At 38.5% G+C, this 23254-nt stretch overlaps 1 protein-coding gene across 5 annotated transcripts in view; it reads right to left on the reverse strand.

The window, feature by feature from the left end:
* The window catches only part of EDAR (ectodysplasin A receptor), a 176053-nt gene that overhangs the window by 71977 nt on the left and 80822 nt on the right, over positions 1 to 23254 (reverse strand). The window contains exon 1 of one of the 5 annotated variants that reach the window (XM_089693334.1): positions 10161 to 10355. The exons of 1 other annotated variant lie outside the window; for it this stretch is intronic. Coding sequence is in view for 2 of the 4 variants with exons in the window: in XM_089693330.1 (XP_089549456.1) it covers positions 8460 to 8514 (55 nt within the window). In the remaining 2 variants the exon portion in view is untranslated. Of the gene's footprint in view, positions 1 to 5526; positions 5662 to 8459; positions 8580 to 8949; positions 9037 to 10160; positions 10356 to 23254 lie in introns of those variants that run through there. 3 more of the 5 variants (XM_089693331.1, XM_089693330.1, XM_089693333.1) reach the window with 3 other exon arrangements.

Genomic DNA, 23254 nt, shown 5'->3' on the forward strand with positions numbered 1-23254 from the left:
TTACATCATTCTTGCCTAGTCAAGAATGAAGGTAGGAGGCAGTCTGGACTAGAAGTAAAGAAAAACAGTTAAACACCCCCCCCCCCCAAAAAAAAAAAAAAACTCCTGCTTTTTAAACTTCAAACGTGGTGGAATACAGTAGTGAAGATTTTGCAGTAAAAGTCCAGTTTAGGGTTATCAAATTTGAGCCTCACTCACTCAATACTGGAGCTTCCAGTTATTGGTAGATATGCAGTTCACAATCTGCCTGGAGGGGCAAGCCCACACATCTAACACCAGATTATATATCAGGGAACAAGGATTAGACAAGGTTTTACAGCCTGTCCAATTGATTTTATTACTTATATTGAGTTAGGTAGGGATTAATTTACCAAAGATATAAGATGGTAAAATACTGACCGACCAGAAGTGAGTAGTTATCCTCTTAGTCAACATGGATGAGTATTCTGACTCTAGGTTAGTGTAACCCTGGGAACACAGCAACTCCAAACCAGAGGATTGGACTTCATGGATGACCTAGCACAGCAAAACCAGGGGAATTTTGGTATAGCAGTACAGCATCTTCAAGTGCTAATGTATGATGCTTTACAATGATGGAAAATTCAATGTACAAACTCTGAAAAGCTTTATCAGTAGATGTGTTGTTGACCTCACACTCTTCACTTGTAAATAGAAATATCCAGGGACAATCTGAATTTCAGTTTGACTCAATGTTTACTCTTTTTTTTAAATTAAGCTTTTGATACAAAATTGCAAGACAAGGCCAAGCATTGCTGAAAACGAATTAATCCTAAAATTAACACATAGGCCCAACCAACCCATATTTCTGTACAAGTAGATTGTAAGAAAAATAGAGCATTTGTCCCAGATAAGCCTACAAGGTAACAAAAAATAAGACCTAGCACCTAAGGCCCAGCTTAAAACAATGAAAATCAGAGTCACACTCAGAATACAAAATGTTATGTGAGTACAAAATCACATACAGAAATTAATCCAAGAGAGGTTTCTCATAGGGATATATTTTTGCATTTAAACATCCCCATTGGTTTATGTTTCCGAGTGTCTCAGAATTCAAATCAGCTTACATGTAAGCTCCAGTTTTCCTTCAACTGACACTGAAATAATAGAAGATTACTTCTAAATGTATAGTGTTTCCTTTCTATTCTCCTCACAGCTATTGTGCTAGTTAAGACAAGTCTCAGAAGGGCAAATTGTTCCATAAGTCAATTTGCTCTGAAGAAATGACCCTTGGCTCAACAAAGGGAGAGAGGAACCAGTTTAGTTCTTCCTTTTTAATCTACAATTCATGTTCTGTCATTTCAACAGTCTTACAGCATTCCCCTTCTGAAAATGTAAAATGCACTTTAGCACAAACTGCAAAGTGTTTAGTTTGGCTGATGCCTGTACACTCCCACAGCAGTTTGGTTTTCAAAGATGTTTAATTAGCACACACTTTTAACCCTTGGACTGCAGATACAAGAGAACAAATTAATGTAAACTACTGTATATTCAACAGTCATCTCTCAGAAAGTCACAGGAATTGGTATTAAAAAAAATGAGAGTATACTTTTCAGACTTGGATGCAGCTGACCCATTTTCTAAAAGCTTTAGTTATCAGTGATGATAACTACATTTGGACATGTAGATTGTAAGAGAAATAGAGCATGTCAAGCCTATCTGCTGTGCAATGTCTTGTCCAACTGGCATTCACATAAAGCTGTTCATTTGGACCCTGCTAACTCCCTGATTTTTAGCTTCAGTCTACACTAAAACTGCCCTTAACAACGATTTAAGCTACCTCCTGAGTGCAAAATCCAAAGATCACTTCACCGTGCTCTTTCTTCTCAATCTATCCTAGAACTGCTGACCATTGTTTACTACTACAGTCCTTTTTTTTCCATCACCTCTGTTTGTTGGTGTATTATAAAGTAGTGTTCTAGGATCTCTTTTCTTTTCCATTTAGAAACATGGTCTCAAAGCCACCCAAACCATAATATAAGTGTTTCATTTGTCCTGGACCCACCAGGTTAGGGGAAGGGCAATCAAAGTCCCAGATTGCAATGGCATAACCCTCTAAGCTTTTCATAAGCCCTCCTGCACATCACTGTAATTGGCACAGCACGACCCTTTACATAGTAACATAGGCAGAGTTTAAGGGGAAACATCTCTGATAACTCCTGCTGCTCATCACTGTGATCAGTGCATTGGAACACATTCTTTTAAACTCCTTCCCTTAATAATTTAACAGAAAGGATCCCATTGCTCAAACTATAGTGACAGAAAGTGGGAATTATGAGAGGCATGACACAATATGCCCTTGGAATCTGTTACACTAGGGAAGGTCTGGTAGTGGGGCTGAGCTGATTACTTCATTTGGTTTTAGATATTGCTTCTATGCAAATAATACTCAAATTAATTTATCTGTCAGTGATCTAGTAAATGGCATCCTCTACTTTCATGCCTGTCCACTAAGCATTGCTCACATTCAAAATGTATATAACATAATCCCATTGGAACTGTAGAAAGAAACGACAACTGTTTCTTCAAATAAACTGTGCAAGTCAGAAAAGGCATATAAGGGATTGATTTTCCAAAACTGGTGCAAGATGAAGAACATTTACCCTTAGGAAACAGTGGTGTTGATTTTACTAAAACTGGAGAGTGCAAAAACTGGTGCAGCTGTGCATGGTGGCCAATCAGCTTCTAACTTCTGCTTGTTCAATTAAGCTTTGACAAAAAAAAAAAACCTGGAAGCTGATTGGTTTCTATGCAGAGCTGCACCGAATTTTGCACTCTCCAGATTAAGTAAATCAACCTCAGTGTGTCAGTTATGTGCTTTCGTGTTGTTACTGGTTTCATTAGCACATTTAAAAAAAAAATACTCTTTGTTCTGTGTTATTTTAAGTAAGACCTTCATTATATATAACTATTTCCTTTCACAACTACTTTAAAAGACCTAAAGCAATTTGGGTCTAAGATCAAAATGTTATTAAATATAGTATGTTTGGTATACCTATTGTGATACAGTATGGATTGGATGTATTCCCAGTTTATGTAGAACATTTCTAGAAGTATATCTCTTGATGTGGAAATAAACCCTTATACATATGTTTTCTGTTAGGGTATGCAGTATGGCCATTTTAAAAGGAATTTATCAGGTGAAAAATATAGAATCTTCCTTTGCTAATTTGTTTATAAACTGACCTTCTCTGAGGTTGTCACTCTTATTCTTGATTCACTCTTTAGTGAATCACACATGTGGAACAAGCATGTGCATTCCCGACAAGATAAGATACATGATAAGTTCATGGTTGTGCTAGTAAAGTGACCAGCATTAGTATCCTGGAACTTCTGAAAAACAATGGCAGCTTAAATATTTTTACCTGACAGGTTATTTTTAAGCAGTACTGATTTTCTACAATAGAAGTAGGTGAACGTAATTGATAGCTGAAAAATATTTGTAACTGAACATCGAATGTTGGTTCTACCTTGTTTTGCACTGAAAAATCAAAACAGGAAGCTGTGGAGTAAAGAGGACACCTCCAGGACATACATTTAACAACAGAAATGCATGAATATGACTTCGGAGCTAAGTGCAGACCGTACTTCTGGCAGCAGTAGCCCTACCAATACTCATATAAACCATTCTCATAATTTTTCCCTTATCCTCTATAAAAAAATATGTGGTTTACAAAATGGGCAGCTTAGTACATTCATTGAGTAAGAGTGGAACCCAACTTGGTCTTCTGTGGCTGCAGAGGTTCCTTCAATCACACTTCTTTCATAAGGAATGGTTCCTTGAACAGCTGTGAAATTATTGGCCACGTCTGGGTACTCTTGAGATGTTTTATTGTTTTCATCATTCTCTGTAAATCCTAGAAGATTAGCAATTTATGATATGCTGCAAAAACCAGGTATGGGTCCAATAATCATTCTGTAGTCAAAGTTGCCTATTGCTTTCATTTCCCTTTTTTAATGTTTGGCTGAGCAACAAACAAACCTCTTGACCATGTCTGCTTGATTCATGTACTGAGGTGCACCCACATTATTGGCTGTTTGCATTAACGGGTTACTTTATGTCTTTCAAACACCATGCAACTGTTCTATCTGAAACATTAAAAAATTTTAGTGTGTAATATTAACAGGTAATTTTGTTGGATTTTACATACCTTGTATTGCGGAGCTATTTAAAAAAGAAGTCTGCATAAATATCAGGGACTTCAGCAAAATTTCCGAATGACAGGGTGTGTGTTTATATAGGGAACCTTATAGGTTTTACCTTTAAACACATCTGCATGAGTGTTATCCTATACCGTATGCAAGCATTAAATTAAAGTAGTGAACATAGGTGTTTAGAAAGATTAGAGATTGCTTTTAAAGTATAGCTAAACCCAATCACTAAAATCTAATATAAGGTTTAACATGTTACTATAATTTCAAAAGTGGTTTTCAGTATTTTTAAATTTGCAACTTCCATTAATATAATAACAAGGAATGAAGATAAAGTTTCAGGCAATTCCTGTTATGGGGTGACAACTGAATTCTAGTTGTGCTCCTGTGTAGTCACTCTGTCAGACATGCTCCTGATAAAGACTACAAGCAGCTGTTTGCCATTACATATTGCACAGGCAAGGTCTATTTTTTTGACCATCAGGAAATCTGTTATCAGTTATGGCATGCAGCCATCACTGAAGTGAATGCATGTAGACTGAAATGGCTGCAAAAGAGCCTAGAGAAAATCAGAAACACTGGATAAAAGGCATGAATAAAGGTAAAAAAGGTATAAGCAGTAAAATAAATAAATAGGCAATTGTTAACACAGTGCTTAGCAAACTAAACCCATTTAGGTTTCAGACTACTCTAAAATGTATCCACAGAGTCAAAACTGATAGACATACAGGGGGTTATTTACGAAAACTGGAGAGTGCAAAATTGCTGCATCTCTGCATACTGTGGTAACCAATCAGCGTCCAGGTTTTATTCCCAATGCTTAAAGCAGTAGCAAACCACAAAAAAAAAAAATTCCCCTGCCAATTAATAGCATAATGTGTCTGTGACTTACCTGAAAACAAAGCCCTCCAGCACTGCACTCTCACAGCTGTAGGTGCTACCGTTTTCACCTGGTCTTCCTTCTGGGTTTGTGGGCTTCGGCTGTTTGACTGGCCGAGCTGCGATGACGTCACTTCTGTGCATGCACATGGGAGTCATGGCCATGGCACGGCTCTCTCAATGGATGGCAAGCCGTGCATTAAGAGTGCAGTGCGCAAGCGCCTGTGATGTCAATGGCTGCTACTATAGTAAATACCTCTTAAAGGGTGCACGTTTAGGAGTTATTTATTGTACCTGCCTTATTTTAGGCATACCTGTAGGTACAAGTAAACAATGGGGCTTTACTACCACTTTAGTTGAACAAGCTGAAATTAGAAGCTGATTGGCTAGCATGCACAGCTGCACCAGATTCTGAGTGCACCAGTTTAAGAAAATCTTCCCCAAAGTACCTGGAGAAAGAAGAAGAGATATACTTACTTTTCTGGTGGCCCGTGTGTTGAAAAATCACTGCTTCCCCTCACTCTGGCCTCTGCATGTGTTTAACTATTCCAGGTGTGTAGAATACCTAGTCCATGCTGCACACTGAGGTTCCTCTTGCCAAATTGTTCATCTCTACAGGGCATATGAGGTGGCAGGAGAAACCACAGCATGAGGTGGGGGATCAGGTAATTTACACCCACGTAATACCTGTGGCAGCCAGCGATTTCCAACACAGGAGCATGTAACACACAGGCCATGAAAAGGTACACAGTATATTGCCTCTTATTTCTCCAGGTATGTTTTTTTTCACCCTTGAACCTGCAATGAGAAGGTCACGTTAAGTCCTAAACCACAGTTTGCTGCATACAATGACTTTCCTATTCAGGTACTGTTGTTGCCTCTTCCACCCCTCCACACACATAAGGACTGGATCGAATGCGTATACACTTACCATCTTCTGCCTCTGGACTAGGTTTAGAAAGCTGGAGGGTTTGTTTTTTCAATTCAAATGGCAGGAGGTTTCAAAGATGGTGCAGTGAGACTCCATGGGGTTTATTTACTAAAGCTGGAGAGTCCAAAATCAGACTCCCTTCTGCATAGAAACCAATCAGCTTCTAACCTCAGCTTGTTCAATGAAGCTTTGGCAATGAAACCTGGAAGCTGATTGGTTTCTATGCAGAAGTGAGTCTGATTTTGGACTCTCCAGCTTTAGTAAATAAACCCCCATGTGTCCACCCCAACCACTTCCTTCAATCGAATATTGAGTATACAAGGGAAGTAATTTGCTATAGAGATGTACGTTTTGATACAAAATCATAGAGGAACAATTCAGTGAATGTTAATTTCTGTAGATAGATTGCCCATATATTTTATTAGTGCATTATCACCCTGGATAAACCTTTGGTTTTAAAACATCTGTTATACCATCATAATGTCTTATGGAGAACCAAGTATCCATTAATTCATCTACTTATCCTAAAAGGGTTGGAAACAGACTAAGCAATCTAGCCTAAACATTCTCATGCTTGCCATCTGGAATCTGGCTATTCCTGATGAGCTTTAAGAAGTTTCCATGGGCTCTTTTTCAATGGGCTTTGCTGAGCTGAATATGCCTGAAACATTACCAATTGCTATTTTGCTCTTTTAGTCACCAGCCATGGCTTATAAAAATGTATATGTTTGCCATTTTGTGATATAGCATAGCAGACCGTTTACCAAGCATAACTCAAAATGATCCTAAAATAAATAAGGAATAGAAAGAATAAGCAAAATAGATTTATAAAAAGTCTGATTAGGACAAATGAACGTGTGTTTGTCAATGATCAGCATGGTACCAAGATCACTGACATTTTAACTGTTGAGGAAGGATAAACAGAACCCTATTCATATGCACCCACCTTTGTGCCTTGGGTTACATTCTCATCTTGAGATTTCATAGAAAAGTCAAGAACAACAGAGATCAGAGGAAATACATTGAAAGTAAATTGACTTGGCAGAGGAGTGGCATTGGGAATATTTACTTCAACTGCTCCGAATAATACTTGCTGTCACCTGAGGTAATTCTTCAATAAATAATATTACAATGTACTACTGAAACTTGATACTCATGATGTCTACAGGATTTATTCTTATATAAATAATATGATATATAGATCTGGTAGCAGGGCATTTTAGAATTCATGCATGCCTATTAAAATGCATGAAACTGTAAGAAGCCCTTCACAGTTCTGATATTCAGGGCAGAGACTTTACCACATTTATAAACAGTATTTATTGTTATGTTTAATTATTGACATCTGATTTTCTAGATTTTTAATGTAACCATTGTGCCCAAAAGGAAATGTCTACATTTTTCTAACTGCTATGGCGTTGCTATAGACATAACTGAATACATTTTTTCTACAGCAACTTATGGGATTTCTGCATAGACACCTTATCTCTTTTGTCTACAATTCTCCCATATCAGCAAGTATTACTTTCCACTGGGCACAGAAACCTGTAAAAGCAGATGTTTTAATATATATTGTGTAGTTTTTTTATATGTTTAAACTCTGGAACAAAGAGCAATCATAACATCAATATTTTTATGATCAAATTAGGTATGCTTTATTATCCAACTAAAATACTCCACTTTCTGACACTTTTTAGAAAACAAGCAATAAAACATTTAGGAAGGAAAGACTGAGAACATTGTACCCTAAGATACCATAAATTATATATGTGCCCCATGATATCCATAGCAGTAATAAAGATACTGTAAATCTCTTAACAGCTCTGATGTAGTGTACACATATTATATATTATGCATATAAGATAGACTGCTCTAACATTGTTAATGTAAATCATGCTGTGTACACATACTGTATACTGTGTAAGTAAAGAAGCAGACATTGTCTGATTTGCAGAATAATTGCTTCCGGCAATAACAAGATAGATTATCATTCTGCCTCTGATACGAGAACAGAATTCTACTTGTCAGATAATTTTTTTGTGGCGCCTTCTTTTCTACACTCTCCTGGCAGCTATACATACATAATATTACCATACCTTACATTTGTATAATATTTTAATAGGATTCTATACAAAATATTATGCTTAAGTTCTAAAGTTCAAATACCTTTAACTACATCTTGTGTAATAAGGCATAGAACATTGTGCAAAATGACAGTAACCCCAAGTAACCAATCATCACTCATCTTTAGGTAAGACTGAGCTAAACTAATACAAGAAGACACTTGCTCTGTTGTTAAGAGTTACTGCTTTTTATGCATCAACTTTTTCCTTTACATTGTCTTCTATATGTTTCTTCTTATATATATGTTTCTATATTTTACATGTAAACAGGTAATGTTGCTAATTCTGTATATCTGCCATGTATACACAATATATGCTGATATTAAATAAAATATTGTACAGTTCAAAATACTCACACAAGCACTTTAAAGAAAGACGGCAGAGTTCCAGGGTAGTCGCCAATGTAGGCATTTATCCAGGCAAGGCAATTGTTTTTTGGGGTTTGATCATAAACTTTTTTTCCCTTTTATCCTCTCAGCTTACTGGTGAGGTGAGGGATCTGGCAGCCCTGCCTCTTTTCCACCCACATAAACAGTTAGCAATGAAATACACAAAGGTCTTTGACAAACTGTTACTTAATTGGAACCTGCAATTAATCTAGTGTTTAGGAAACCATATGTCCTTAATGTCTTACACTGTAGGTAACCATTGCCCTAGGGCGAGAAGCTGGCATGGTGGCAAAATCATTGCTACCTGCAGAGATTTAATGCGTGGACTGTATATTTTAATGTGTGCACATTATTATATCTTTTATCTTCGGTATCAGACAAAAATATACATTGGTCAAGAAAGTAGCTGTCATCATTACAGGCAAATCAGTAACTAAAGACCAGTTTAAATACTCACACTGCACTGTGTCACAGGATAGCATCCAAACGCTAGATGTTGTGATGAGAGAGATGAGGAGGTGAACAATATCCTTAGCACTTTATTAGAGTAAACACAGAAAACGAGCCTGAAACTTTCCACTTATAGCCAGACTCTGACTGTCATAACTCAAATAAACTTCTACTTCCAGCCAATCAATTCCTAGCACCATAGAAAAGCCAAACGGTCAAAGGAGGTATTGGAAGTCTTTAACTTAGGTCATATATGACAACAGAAAACACTTCACTAGGAAATGCTAATTGTTAAAGATGGGGGCATTAGTGATTTAGAAGCAACAGATAACCAGATGAAGAATGTCTGCCTCCAAAAAAAAAAGGTGGAAAGCTAACACAATTCTAATAATACCAGTGCCCAGTACATTATTCCAAAATCTTCCATACACCAAGTAAAGAAAGTTTTTGTGCATACAATAAACATATGGGGAATACAAAATATGCATTTAAAATATTTTAAAAATAGACTAATCAGTTGAAGATGAGTTACTGTGAGTACACATAATGAAGTCTATATAAAGCTTTATTTTTTTCTCATTTTCACTCTTTGTGTCTTGTTCTCTCACCTTTGTTCCCCTCTCTTTCCCTACTTCTTATTCTTCCATTGCTTCTCTCTGTTACTCTCATGTTATTTTTCTTGTTTATCTGATTCTCTTTCTATCAACCTCTCTCTGTTTCATTCTCTCCGTCTCTTCTTTTTTTCTCTCTCTCATCCTCTGTTTCTTTGGCTTTCTCTCTTCCTCTCTCTATTCTCTCTATCTATACCTCCTTTCCTTTATGCTTGTGTCTATTTGTCTGTTTTCTTTCTCCCTTCTTCTTGTTTGCTGTGCCCATTCACACTCAGCACTTGGTGTATGCAGGATCACCATTGGAAATCATGGGGGCCCGTAGAGCCTTCCTGACTTCCCTTCCCAGTTGGTGGTCTTGTAAGAGACACCAGAAGTGCAATGGCAGTCCAAGGTCCACCAAAAATTAGATGTGGGGGACCAAACATATACGATCAACATATCAAGAAGTTTGATAGTGAAGTAAGTGCACCAGGTTGGCCATAATTCCATATAAGTCACATTCTCAGGGAAGAATGCATCTGGAAAGAAAAGGTGGTATAAGATATAGGCTGCTTGGCTGGTCATCTTCTCAATAACTTTACAACATACACATTCCAGAATCACCTACCTGGCCACAGGGAGTGTTATTGGAGAGGAATGGTAGGAGGGCATCTTCTGGGAGCCTACGGCTCACCATCCTATTGGGATAAAGTGCTGTGCAGGAGTGTAGGAATGGCTGGGAGTGTGCAGGTAGTGCAATGGATCTGTACAGCTGGGGTCCTAAAACTAGGTGCCGCCTGGCAAGCTCTCTTCTCTCCTCCACCAGTGCCTGACTGCTGAACGCTGGAGTGAGGGCCACAGGAGCACAGCCTGAACTGGATGGGAGGACTATAGAGCAGAAGCGAGGGAGGGGCGAGTTGGAGACAGAGAGGAAGACTGTGTCATTTTAACATGTGGACACACAGGAGGCATGATTGCATTACTATACGACCTGTCACTTCCCAGGGCACACGCAAACTAAATCTTAAATGAATGTGGCTATGGTCCCGCAGTTCACTAAGTGTAACATGCAATTACAATGTTTAACAATCAGATATCCTGGAACTGCAGCCAGTCAGGATAACCTGATACTGTCATGTGACAATGTCAAAACTTTGCTGATTGGCTGCAGGTTCAAAGTGTCTAGGTAATGGTTGTGTTTACACATTACACTGTGGCTGTTTCATTCATTTAAGCTGTAATTTCTCACAGAAAGTGCTGAGTGTTCCGCCAATGCGCAGCTAGGCAGGAGAGAGGCTACAGCCCATTGGATGAGAACTACTACTTTAAGTAAAAAAAGAAGAAGCAACTTTTATGACCAAAATGTCAATGACAGAGATCTATAAATTAAAAAGTCTAATTGTATATACAGTCAAAAACTTCCAAAAAATCCATCATTTTTGAAGTGATACCAGAACATGAGGTGAGGGGAAATCTTTTAATAGGAACAAGAGTTTTTTTCTGTATGTAAAGCAAGCTAATTTTAAAAGAAAAAAAAAAAACAATTCCACAGCCAAAAAATGTGCTGCCAGTATATGCTATGATAGAGACTTTTTTGGATTGGTATAAATCCTGCAGCAGTGCCCGGCTCCCGATGCACTTTTATGACAATAGCTTGTCTATTTGCCTTGAAAACGAACAAAATATATTATCAATGTTTGCCCTCTATAGACTTCAGTGGGGTTGTCCACTAAGTTAGGATTTTGAGGTCTTCACAACAAACCCTTGAATCAAACCATGGCAGTTCCACTTATCCCTAAATTCAAGCAACCACAGAAAAAACATGCAAATCCCAATGCAAATGGTGTACCTGGTGAGAATTAAACACAGTACCATAAGGAAATGGTGTTGATTGCTTTGACTCAGTAGAAGAGAACAAACAAGCAGATTGTACCACTGTCTTTTCCCAGCATTTGTAGGGATTACTCAGAAACACAGGAACTAATTGAACCCAAGAGGTGTTACTACAAAGAACAGTAAATAATTACTTCAATAATGAGCGCCTTGGTTAGTTTAACTTAGCTTAAAAAAAAGTTGTGTTTAGTATTTTTTTTAGCACTTAAAAGCTGAAAAATGGACAGACAACAGAGTCATAATTTTGCTAATACACATCAAAATGAGCAATTCCAAAGAAGATCTCAAAAGATAACAATGCATTTAAAATCATTGTAGAATATAAATACAGATTGGTGTATAGCTCAAAGCTTTAAAGAATAATTCCAGGTATAGACCAATTTAACTATGCAAAAATATCCATACCTGGAATTCCACTTTAACTCCATGGTCAACCAAGGTTGAAGACCAGTTTATATCTCCAAGGAGCAGGGCCCTCGAATCCCTCGTTTATTGTATTGTATTGTTACTGTACTGTCTCCCATTATAATGTACAGCGCTGAGCAAACCGTTGGCACTATTTAAATACTGTATAATAATAATAATATCTGCCCATACTTATACCAAGCCCAAATACCTAACTTGTTCCCTACTGCATACTTTGCTGATAATGTATAAATATATGTTTGTATATACAGTATAATGGAAGATAGAAATGGATAATGTTCTCATTGATAAAAGACTTTCAATCATTGATAAGAAGTGACATCCTGTTACCCAGTTATAAGTCTTAACAAATCACAGGAATACACCAAATAGCAGGATAACAGGATGCACTGAATTTATGTTTATAGTAGCCTCAAGAGGTGAACAAAATGTGATATCAGAACAGTTTTACGGATGTGGTATTGCCATATCAAGGAATAAAGAGCTCTGTGTCAATTACCCACCCACTGAAATGAGTCATTATTCTTTGCTCTTTCATTCAATGCTAATGTGAAGATTAGCATTAGAATCCAGGTGGGCATGTCTGGAAATGTTCTAACTGTAAACGTATAACGTAAAGAGGGAATTTTACCAACCCACTCTAACTGAGGTAGATATCTACTACAATGTGCCATTAATACAAAAGAGAAAATTATTTCCTAAAGAACACAGTTCTTATATTATTCTAATAACTGAAATATATCTGTAAATTAATGTGTTATTTGTTTTTTATGTTTATCAAATGAACAAAGCAGATTGTTTTCAACCCTTCACAACAGCTGAACTTAGAGCTTGACCTAAAATGACACTAACATAACTCAAAGAGTTTTCTCAATTTTCAAAGAGTATCTCCACTTTTGTTTAGAAAAAAAAGCATTCCCCTCTGAGTGACCAATGTACACTAACCGGCCACTTTATTATGTACACTGGTTCAATTTCTTGGTAACACAAATCGCTAATCATCCAATCACATGGCAGCAACTCAATGCATTTAGGCATCTATACATGGTGAAGATCAAACCGAGCATCAGAATGGAAAGAAAGAGGATTTAAGTGACTTTGAACATGGCATGGTTGTTGGTGCCAGATGGGCTGGTTGAGTATTTCAAAAATTGCTGATCTATTGGGATTTTCACACACAACCATCTCTAGGGTTTACAGAGAATGGTCCGAAAAAAGGGAAAATATCCAGTAAGCAGCAGTTGTGTGGATCCATCCTGCCTTGTATGAGCGGTTCAGGCTGGTGGTGGTGGTTTAACAGTTGGGGGGGGATATTTTCTTGGCACTAGCAAGTTGTACCTAATAAAGTGGCTGGTGAGTGTACATTGCAAGGATTTTTTATCAAACTTTGTTGCAGATTACTACCTTTTGTTAAGAAGTAATAGCTGTTTGTTTGTCTGTGTCCATGTGCAGAGTGAATCTGTATGGGAGTGGCTTTATAATTATCAGTCAGCTGCTGCACTTGCAGGGTTCTAATAAGAAAAGTTGCTGGGCCTGCATCCTTTTAAACATGATTTCGCTTTAGGAGTATCTTACCAAAAAGTTTTTTGCAGGGGATGCCAAAAATCTGAAAATTACTGAAATTACTGAAAATCAGTAAGTCAATCACACAATCAGGAAACTACATTTCTGGGGAGCGTTCTGTACTCCATCTGTGTACAGAACACTTCCAGGTTGCCATATTGCAATGTCCAATCACAGCTGATCACATGTAAATAGGGAAATGCCGGTTATCGGCATTTCTCTCCTCACGAGCGGTCACGATGACAGCTCAAGAGGAGAGCCGGTAATCAGCATTCCTCGGAGGGGACATGTACACTGATCATCAGAGACTAATGATCAGTGTGCCCTGATGATCAGTGTAGCCCTAGCAGTACCACCTGTCAGTGCCTATCAATGCCAGCTGTCATTGCCCATCAATGCCACCTACCAGTGCCCATCAGTAAAAACTACTAAGGCTACCCAGTTCAACTTGTAAGCCAGCCCCAGTCTAACAATGGCTATAACACAAGGAACATGGATAGGTATAACTTATCAAAGATGGGGATAAGAAAGCCAGTTCAATTTGCCAGCCAACAACCAAATTAACCTGTTCTAACAATATGCGTTTAAAAACAGGGGTTTTAGTTAGCACACATTTGCAAATACATACATAAGCCGCAGAGCCACATAACGGCACCCCGACATTCTGTGGTCCTAACTCTACAAAATTCGGAGCCCTCATAGTAGAGGCACATGTATTTAATGGATAGATCATTTTGCACAGTGCCCATCAGTGCCTCATCAATGCCACATATCAGTGCCTACCAGTGCACATCAATGCCACATATTAGTGCCCATCTGAGCTGCCTTTCAATGTCACCTATCAGTGCCAGTCAGTGCCACCTATCAATGTCAGTCAGTGCCACCTATCAGTGCTGCCAATCAGTGCCAGTACAGTGCCAGTCAGTGCCGCCTAACAGTGCCACCTATCAGTGCTGCCTATCAGTGCCATATATGAGTGCTGCCTTTCAGTGCCCATCAGTGATGCCTGTCAATGCCCATCAGTGCCACCTCCTAGTGCCTCCTCATCAGTGCCCATCAGTGTCACCTATCAGTGTCCACCACTGTAGCCTCATTACTGCACATCAGTGAAGGAGAAAAATCACTTATTTACAAAATTTTATAACAAAAACTAAGAAAAAACGTTTTTTTTTCAAAATTTTCTGTTGTTTTTGGTTTGTTTAGCAAAAAATAAAAAATCCAGAGGTGATAAAATACCACCACAAGAAAGCTCTACCTGTCTCAAAAAAATGATAAAAATGTCATATGGGTACAGTGTTGCATGACCGCGCAATTGTCATTCAAAGTGTGACAGCGCTGAAAGCTGAAAACTGGCCTGGGCAGGAAGGGGGTATAAGTGCCCTGTAGGCAAGTGGTTAAAGCAACCTTTTCAAGCTGAAATGCAGGTCCAGGCAATATAATTTAATAACCCTATAGATTATTATAACTCTTTCATAATCACCTCTCTGGTGAACTGTTTCTCCTACCTTCCCTCTCTTCTAGCGAACCTTCCCTCCTCCTGCCCTTCCTCCTCCCTCTTCTACAGTCAACACTTCTGGCTTTGATAGATGCACTTGTTCACCATTGCACTGCTTGGTCCAATCCTCCGACCTTTGTGGTATTCCTGGACAGAGTAATGACAAATGGGTCAGAGGACAGAACCATAGCATTTGGTGGGGACACAGGCATCTGAAACCTGACGAATACTGAACCGACTAAAGGATGCTGCAGCTCTGGAACAAGGCAAAGGATGCAAGGGCCATTGAAGAGACAAGCAAAAGGCTTCCTTCACACTGTTAGCCTGTCATTAGCTTATATAGGCTGAGCGGCCACCGCTATTTACATGCACCTGTGATAAGAGCCACAAGAATCTGCTGATTCTTGCTGCTGGAATCTGGTGTATGCCTCTAAACAACCATGTGAACAAAGCCTTAAGAGTTCTTTTACAGTAAGGACCATCCGTTACAATTGCTTATAACCAGGCAGGGTTATGTTCGGAGGCTGCTAGGAAGCATGGAGGCTGCAATTTCTGTTCTTCCTTTGAAACTGCTAGTTGCTTGGCTGTTAATTAGATCCTTTAATCTGAGTACTTTGCTTGTAGGGAACAATTTTTTTAACTGCATACTGTCTAGTTGTGCTTATCACCACAATATTGCTGTATCACTAGGAAATCTATGCCATGAATGAATGGGCACATTTTTGGAGATATATATATATATATATATATATATATATGTAAAGGCATTATATATATATATATATATATATATATATATATACATTTTCAAATAAATATATGACATTGAGATAAAAATAGACACAAGGGAGTGAAAGCGAAGAAATGAAGAAGTGAAGATAAACAGCTGGTTGGATCCCAAAAGGCTGCTAACATCAGCAAGGTATCATTAAACCTACCCTACATGGATTTGGTATGGTTATGAAATAGTCAAGAACCCAAGTGAGCTCTCCTCCTTTGTATAAACAGTTTAGATTTAGTCTAGTTTTAGACTTTATGAACACCTTTAATTTTATTGCTCCCTAACTCTGTCAATCCATGGACATTCTATGAGTACCTGGCCTTCATAATATGTGAATGGGCAAGTTATATTAATCAGTGACACCCCTGGAGAAATCTATGATTGCCAATTCAGTCTTTGGAAAAATAAGGAGCGTGGAAGTGCTGAAAAAAGGTGTCTTGGGCAGAATACCGTCTTTGCTTTAAAGGGGAAAAATAAGTACTGCAGATGAAACTTTTATAAATACATATACAAGCTGTACCTCAAGACTGAGTTGCATTCAAATCAGTTTTTGATTTTAGAAACAATCTGTAATACACTGATAACCATACATGAGTACTGGTATTGTTCAGAACTTGTCATCTTCCTTATTCCACTAGTTAAAATGTTTGTATAGTATTTTTTCTTTTTAAAAAATTGATTACATGAAACCAAAGGAAAAACAGTATTTGTGACAATTTGCAAAAAAAAGTGCTAAATACTAATTGCATGAAGACCTGTAGGATGAGTTCATGCTCAAATGACAAAAGATTTGCATTCTACTTACAGCTTCATCAGTAGGCACTTTACTTGCCTGCTCAAAGCACATTTAGCAAATTATTTCAAGGGCTGCCAGTGCTCTCCTCCATTTTAAACAAGCTCTGGACACATATCGGCGGGTGAATACCATGTGTACTGTGTGGAAACAGCTGCGAAAAAAAAAACCTCCTAAGCCCTGATATTGCAGTTCCACACTCTGTAAACAATCTGGGGGATTGGCTTCTACCACACCATACTGGTACGGTGGTATCTCTTCTTCTCAGATAGGGATACTGTATTAGTTCCACAATAGCTCTCCAATTTCATCTCCCCTTGTTACCTTCCTCACCCAGTTAAAAGTTAATGAAAATAACCTTTTTCTAGCAAAACAAAAAATGAAAAAAATGCATTTTTAGCTAAACAAAATCCTGGCAACCTTTGATACTTCAGGATCAATATGTGTTACAAATTAAACCAATGTGCCATAAAGTTGTATGCTTTCTTTATTGAATACAGGTATATAATCTGTTTTTTATTCAATTTGATTTTATAGACTTCAGATGCTAATATGTACCGTAGACTCAAAGCAGCTTGACTGTCAGTACACGTTTGTATATCATGTTCCTTTCTGTTGCCTTGCTGTAGGTTTACATATGTGTCAGTGACTTCTAGTGGAAAAACTTGCAACTACACCAAATGCTTTTAATAAAATGCCACAATCTGAAAAGCAGATTTACAGAGCCGGTGAATAGTATGAAATTATAAACCTACCTCGCGGCATGTGAGCAGTGCATGTGCTGGCAGCACAAATTAAGATTTTAAGACTAAAGCCTTCCTGTAGAGCAAATTTATGTGATTGTAATCATGTAGGACTACATATAGCCACAGAACCTGTGTAATTATGTTCGGTTTTAAAGGGATGAGGTGGCAACCCTATCTATTTGTCCTCCATAGAATCATAAAGTAAACCTGTGCTGATGAGTATGTAGGCTGCCATTGCTGAGCACTTTTCAAAATGAAATTTGCCTGGCTGCCATGGTGATCCAATAGCCTGAATATTTGGAATCAGTCACCTGGAAGTCTGAAGATCAGGTTTCTAATCTGCAAGCTTGTTTAAGGTCAATGACTAAAACTACAGACCAGGGTTTCTCATCCAGGGTTCTATGGAATCCTAGGGTTCCTCCATAGGTTACTAAGGGTTCCTTGAGCAATAAGACATTTCTGCATCTAAAATAAGTTCTCAATGACACCATTGAACTTTCTAGCTATCTGTAAGGGGGCAATTCTTCCCAATGACCACAAGTGTAAGAAGCATTCTTCCCAATGAATATAACACCAACGTATTATGCTAGATATAGTTATTTTTGGCAGGGGTTCCCTAAGCTTGGTAAGTTAATTCAAGGGTTCCTCTTTGCTGAAAAGGCTGAGAAAGGCTGCTATACTGTAGATATAAGAGAACATGCAAGTATTTTTTTTTTTAAGACAACAATGGCAGTACCCCAGTCTGCTTAAAATGGAAAATCAGTGATTCACCTTTTTAACTGGCAAAAGACAAAATCAGACTGGGTCCATTATTATTATTTATTTATTTCAGGTACTTATATAGCACCATCAATTTACACAGCACTTTGCATATATATTGTACATTCACATCAGTCCCTAACCCTCAAGGGGCATACAATCTAAGGTCCCTAACTTTACATTCATACTAGGACCAATTTAGACAGGAGCCAATTCACCTACCAGCATGTCTTTGGAGTGTGGGAGGAAACTGGAGTACTTGGAGGAAACCCACGCAGGCACAGGAAGAACATGTAAACTCCAGGCAGGTAATGCCATGGTTGGGATTCAAACTGGCAACCCGAGTACTGCCAGGTGGAAGTGCTAACCATTTAGCCACTGTGCTGCCCATAAAAACATTCAATATATTAAAAATGTGGCACTTTGCAAATCCAGATATGCAATCGAATGTGCTTATCTTCCAAAGGTATGTAATCAAAATAACTATGTGATTTGAGATATAGAAACATAAAAATATTTTATACTGTATGTAATAACATATGAACTAAAAACAGGTTGGTTAATATAGGTTTCTGAACTCTGCTAACATAAAAATAACTACCAAACTAAGACAGTCTTAGCCTAGACTAGCTAAGACAACACCTTACTAACCACTAATGTATAGTGGCAATTCTCCACTGACCACAAATTTAGGGGCACATCTGCACTGACCACCAATGCAAGGGAACACTTCTCCACTAACCACCAATGTAAAGGTGTACTTCTCCACTGATCACCAATGTAAGCACATTGTCCAAAAATTTAGGGGGGCAGTTCTTGATCCACCACATTGTAAGATGCACTTCTCCACTGATTAAGAGGACACTTCTCCATTGACCACCAACATAAGGGGACATTTCCCCAAAGACCACAAATCTAAGGGGACACACTTCTATTGACCAGCATTGTCAGGGAACATTTCCCCAATGACCACCAATCGGAGGGTACACTTATCCACTGACTATCAATGTAAATGGACGATTCCCCAATGACCACAAAGTAAGGGGCATGTCTCCTATGATCACCAACACTACTTCATTGACCATGTATGCGAACACTTCTCCATTCACTACCAATGTTAGGGGACATTTTCCTAATGACCCCCAATCTACTCTGAGGGGATACTTCTCTACTGATCACCAGGCCACTATGACATTTTTGCTCTGCATTATTATAACATTTTAGAATAAATAATAGCTGACCAAGAAGCTTTTTTTTTTTTTTTATAGATCACTAAAGACAGCACTCTACTTTGTCAATATATTGTCCTTTTGAGACTCGCCACTATTAGTTCACCATTTATTTTTTGTTAAACATGTATATTAGCATGGGAACCTCATGCCTTAACACCTGGATAAAACAGTTACACAAATCCCAACAGGCATCCATTGGTGAAAGTTTGAACCAACTCCCATCCTGCACCTAACTTCACATTAGTTATGATGGGCACCCTGACCTGCAAAAATCTGTGGGAAATTGGGAAGGGGAGAACCTGATCTCTTATTTGAAGAGATGTTCTAGATTTGCATATTAGAATGCCCTGGGTCAGGGGCGGACTGAACATTTGGAAACACGGGCACTGCCCGAGGGCCAGTAGGGCATGAGATGCCCCTGGTACCTTTTTCATAGGCTTTTTTGAGTTTGGGCAAGGACACCGGGGCCCCATGATCCCCTATTGCCCGGGGGCCCCATGAGTTGTCAGTCCACCCTTGCCCTGGGTATTAGGCTGTTTGGAGCACACTACAAAGTATTTAAACATGCATAAATGTAATACTAGGCTACTGGGTGCTTTCAATAATTGTTGCTGTTTCATCAATCTCTTTTAAGTGACCCCATGCTCCATTCACTAAATTAGAAGAATGCAAGTGGTTAGATCTGAAAAAAGTCTTCATTTCTGTTCTGTATGCTTATTCCAGGTAACAGGTAGTAAAACCAAGATCTGAATGGCAGCCACAAGGGCTGCACTGTTACAAGCAAGTAAGTAGTAGTGAACCTTTACCAGTATTCAAATGCTAAAAAAATGCAAATGTGTTCCCTACTGATAATATTCCAACTACTCTAAATGCAGATCACTTACACTTAAAGAGTAATTCTGCTTTTGTTGAAAAAAAAATTCCCTGCTGGGTGTTCAATGTCCAGTATATTGCGGGGATTTTAACAGATTCCTGCCTTTTGGTATTCTGAAGGAGTAGGTGTTTGTTTGTCTGTGTCCATGTCAGAGTAAATCTATACGGGAGTGATTTTATAATTATCAATCAACTGCTGCAACTGCAGTGCTCTAATTAGGACATTGTCAAGGTCTGCATGCCGTGATTTCCCTTTGGGAATATCTCACAAAAATGACATTTTTGTTGCAGGAGATGCCAAAAATCTGACTTGTATTTTAGTGCAGACTTCAGGGAAAGTCAAATCACACAAGCAGAAAAGGACATATCTAGGGAGCATCCTGTACACTTTCTGTGTACAGAACACCTCCAGGTAGCCATATTTCAATTTACAGAAAATTACAGCACTGCAGATTGAAAGGAAAAGGTACATTTCAATAAAGATCAATTAGATTATGATTTGTGTTGCAATTGTATACACTATATTAACGTTTTTTATTTGCTTATTATTTTTCCCATGAAAGTGAAGTTACTCTTTGATATTTAAGCTGTATTTAACTATTATGTAATGTTTATTTATGTATGTAATGCCGTTTTTTAAATTAATGTTGTTGTATTCTTCTGATAAATTCTTCATAGTTCAGAATAAACAAACAGCTTGGAAATATAAGCTAGGAGGAAGTGCCATCTTTGTTATGGCCTTCTGGATGTTAAATGGCAATGAAAACTAGTGTGAGGAAATAGGAGAAGCCATTTGAGCAAATTGATCTTCCACCTAATGATGCATGAATAGATCTGACGATAATGTCACTCGATGTAAGTAGCAGACCAGTAGAGTGCCTCTTCTTGTTTCTCAGCTAAGTGAGCATGAATGCCAGTGACTGTTTTACCTTTCTGTATACACCTTCTTCCCACAGACAACCAATATAAGTAAGCAATTTTCTTCTGATCACCAATATAAAAGGGGTATTATACTAACCACCAATAGACAGGGGCAATTTTCCACTGACAGATTTAAGGGGCACATCTGCACGTACCACCACTGCAAAGGAGCTTTTCTTCACTAATCACCAATGTAAAGGTGTACTTCTCCACTGATCACCATGTAAAATAACTATTTTCCATTGACCACCAATGTAAGGGGACATTCTTCCATTGACCGTCAATATAAGGGGACATTTCCCCAATGACCACTAATCTATAGGGACACTCTTCCATTGGCCACCAATGTAATAGACCATTTCCCCAATGACCACCAATCTAGAGGGGCACTTATCCACTGACCACCAATATAAAGGGGCAAATCGCCAATGACAACAACATAAGGGGCACTTCTCATCTGATCACCAATGTAGGAGGACACGTTTCCATTCACCACAAATGTAAGCGGACACTTCTCCATCGACCACCAATGTAAGGCAATCTTTCCTTAGTGACCACCAATCTAAGGAGACACTTCTCTACTAACCACCAATGTAAATGGGCAGGTCATTGACAACCAATGAAAGCTGCAAGAGAGAAGTGCAAGAATCCAGTGAGTGATTGCCCCCACTAAGACCCAGTGAAATTTTAGGTATGCATACATTTGGCTGTGGGCAGGGCAGCACAGAAAAATGGTGTTCAGTAATTCATTGCTACCAGATTGGCATCACCATCCATCTATTTGAATCATTTACAAACTAATACACTTTTGCTGATTGGTTGTTGCTTATCCTTTTTAAATTATTGGCTTAGGAAAGTGATATTTTACTGTTAAAGCAAAGATGTGTAAGCTGCAATTAGGAATGTTTGGTTGTTATTCTGATACAATGGCCTCAATCCATGACCTGGTAAAAGCAGAGAAGTATGAACTATTAACCTGCATACTTCATCTTGGTCAGTGACTCAGAAAGCATTCAAGCCACTTAGGTGTCCGTTTATGAACCAGCAGTAATAGATCGCTGCTCAGTTCTCTGGCATTCTCGGAGAACACAGTTCTCCTGTGAATGCCTTTTATGAAGCTGTTCTCTGAACGAAGGGAGAACGGTCTCCAAACGCTGGAGAACAGTCTCCAAACGCTGGAAAACGGCTGATTTTACTATAATCTTGCGAGATTACAGTAAAAGATCAGTTTACTAAGCAGAGGTAAATTATCTCTGCTTAGTTTGCGGTCCTTCCGATTCTCCAGCTCTGGGCAGGAGAATAGGGAGGGAGAACACAGATCTCCAGTGAAGGGCTGAACATGTTTTCCTAAGTGTCATAAACTGTGAATGACCAGAGAATAGCTGCGATCCTCTGAATTGCAGCTATTCTCTGTGTCATAAACGGACACCTTATTCAGCAAGACGGCCGAGCCACTACAATCAAGCACCCATCTAACACACTAACATTCAATAATAGAAGAATCAGAATTTCGAGCACAGGTTTTAAAGTGGATACAGATATGTTAAAATTGTTTATTGTAATTTACTATGCCAAGTTATCTTGTGTGATCCTGACCTACTGTGAGTCCTCGAGGAGTGACCAAAATTTCTATTTTTTCCTTGTTCTTCAATATACTCTTAAAACAAATTTGGGTTAAAGACAATACACAAATATACCACTAGATGGCAGCATTTAAACATCAGAAGCATTCCCAAATTGTTCATATTTAAGGCATTTATTGGCAAACAGCTAAACTACAAATGCAGCTTAGTGACTAATACAGCATAAAAAGATTCATTAGTTTTCCTAAATGAACACAAAAAGAGAAGGAAGCATATTTACAGCAAGAATCCAAAGGACAGAGTTATTATCTATTTTGCCAAAGGCAGCCTAAAAAAATGTCCTCATGTTTATATGTTTCATCAGAAAATATCATCTGTGCAGTTAAAACACAAAAAGGAAGCAGTACAGAGATGCTGCAGTTTAGCTTCTATCTACTGTAAAACATTGTCTGATCTCTGTGTGGTCCTTAGAAAAGGGCAGCACAGTGGCTACATGGTTAGCACTTCCACCTGGCAGTACTAGGGTCATTGGCTCAAATCTCAACCATGGCACCACCTGCCTGGGGTCTGCATGCTCTCCCTGTGCCTGCGTGGGTTTCCTCCAGGTACTCTGGTTTCCTCCCACATTCCAAAGACATGCTAGTAGGTTAATTGGAT

This window comes from Staurois parvus, unplaced genomic scaffold (genome assembly GCF_062004578.1).
Source record: "Staurois parvus isolate SC_StPar_1 unplaced genomic scaffold, SC_StPar_1.0 ptg000625l, whole genome shotgun sequence".
Taxonomy (NCBI): domain Eukaryota; kingdom Metazoa; phylum Chordata; class Amphibia; order Anura; family Ranidae; genus Staurois; species Staurois parvus.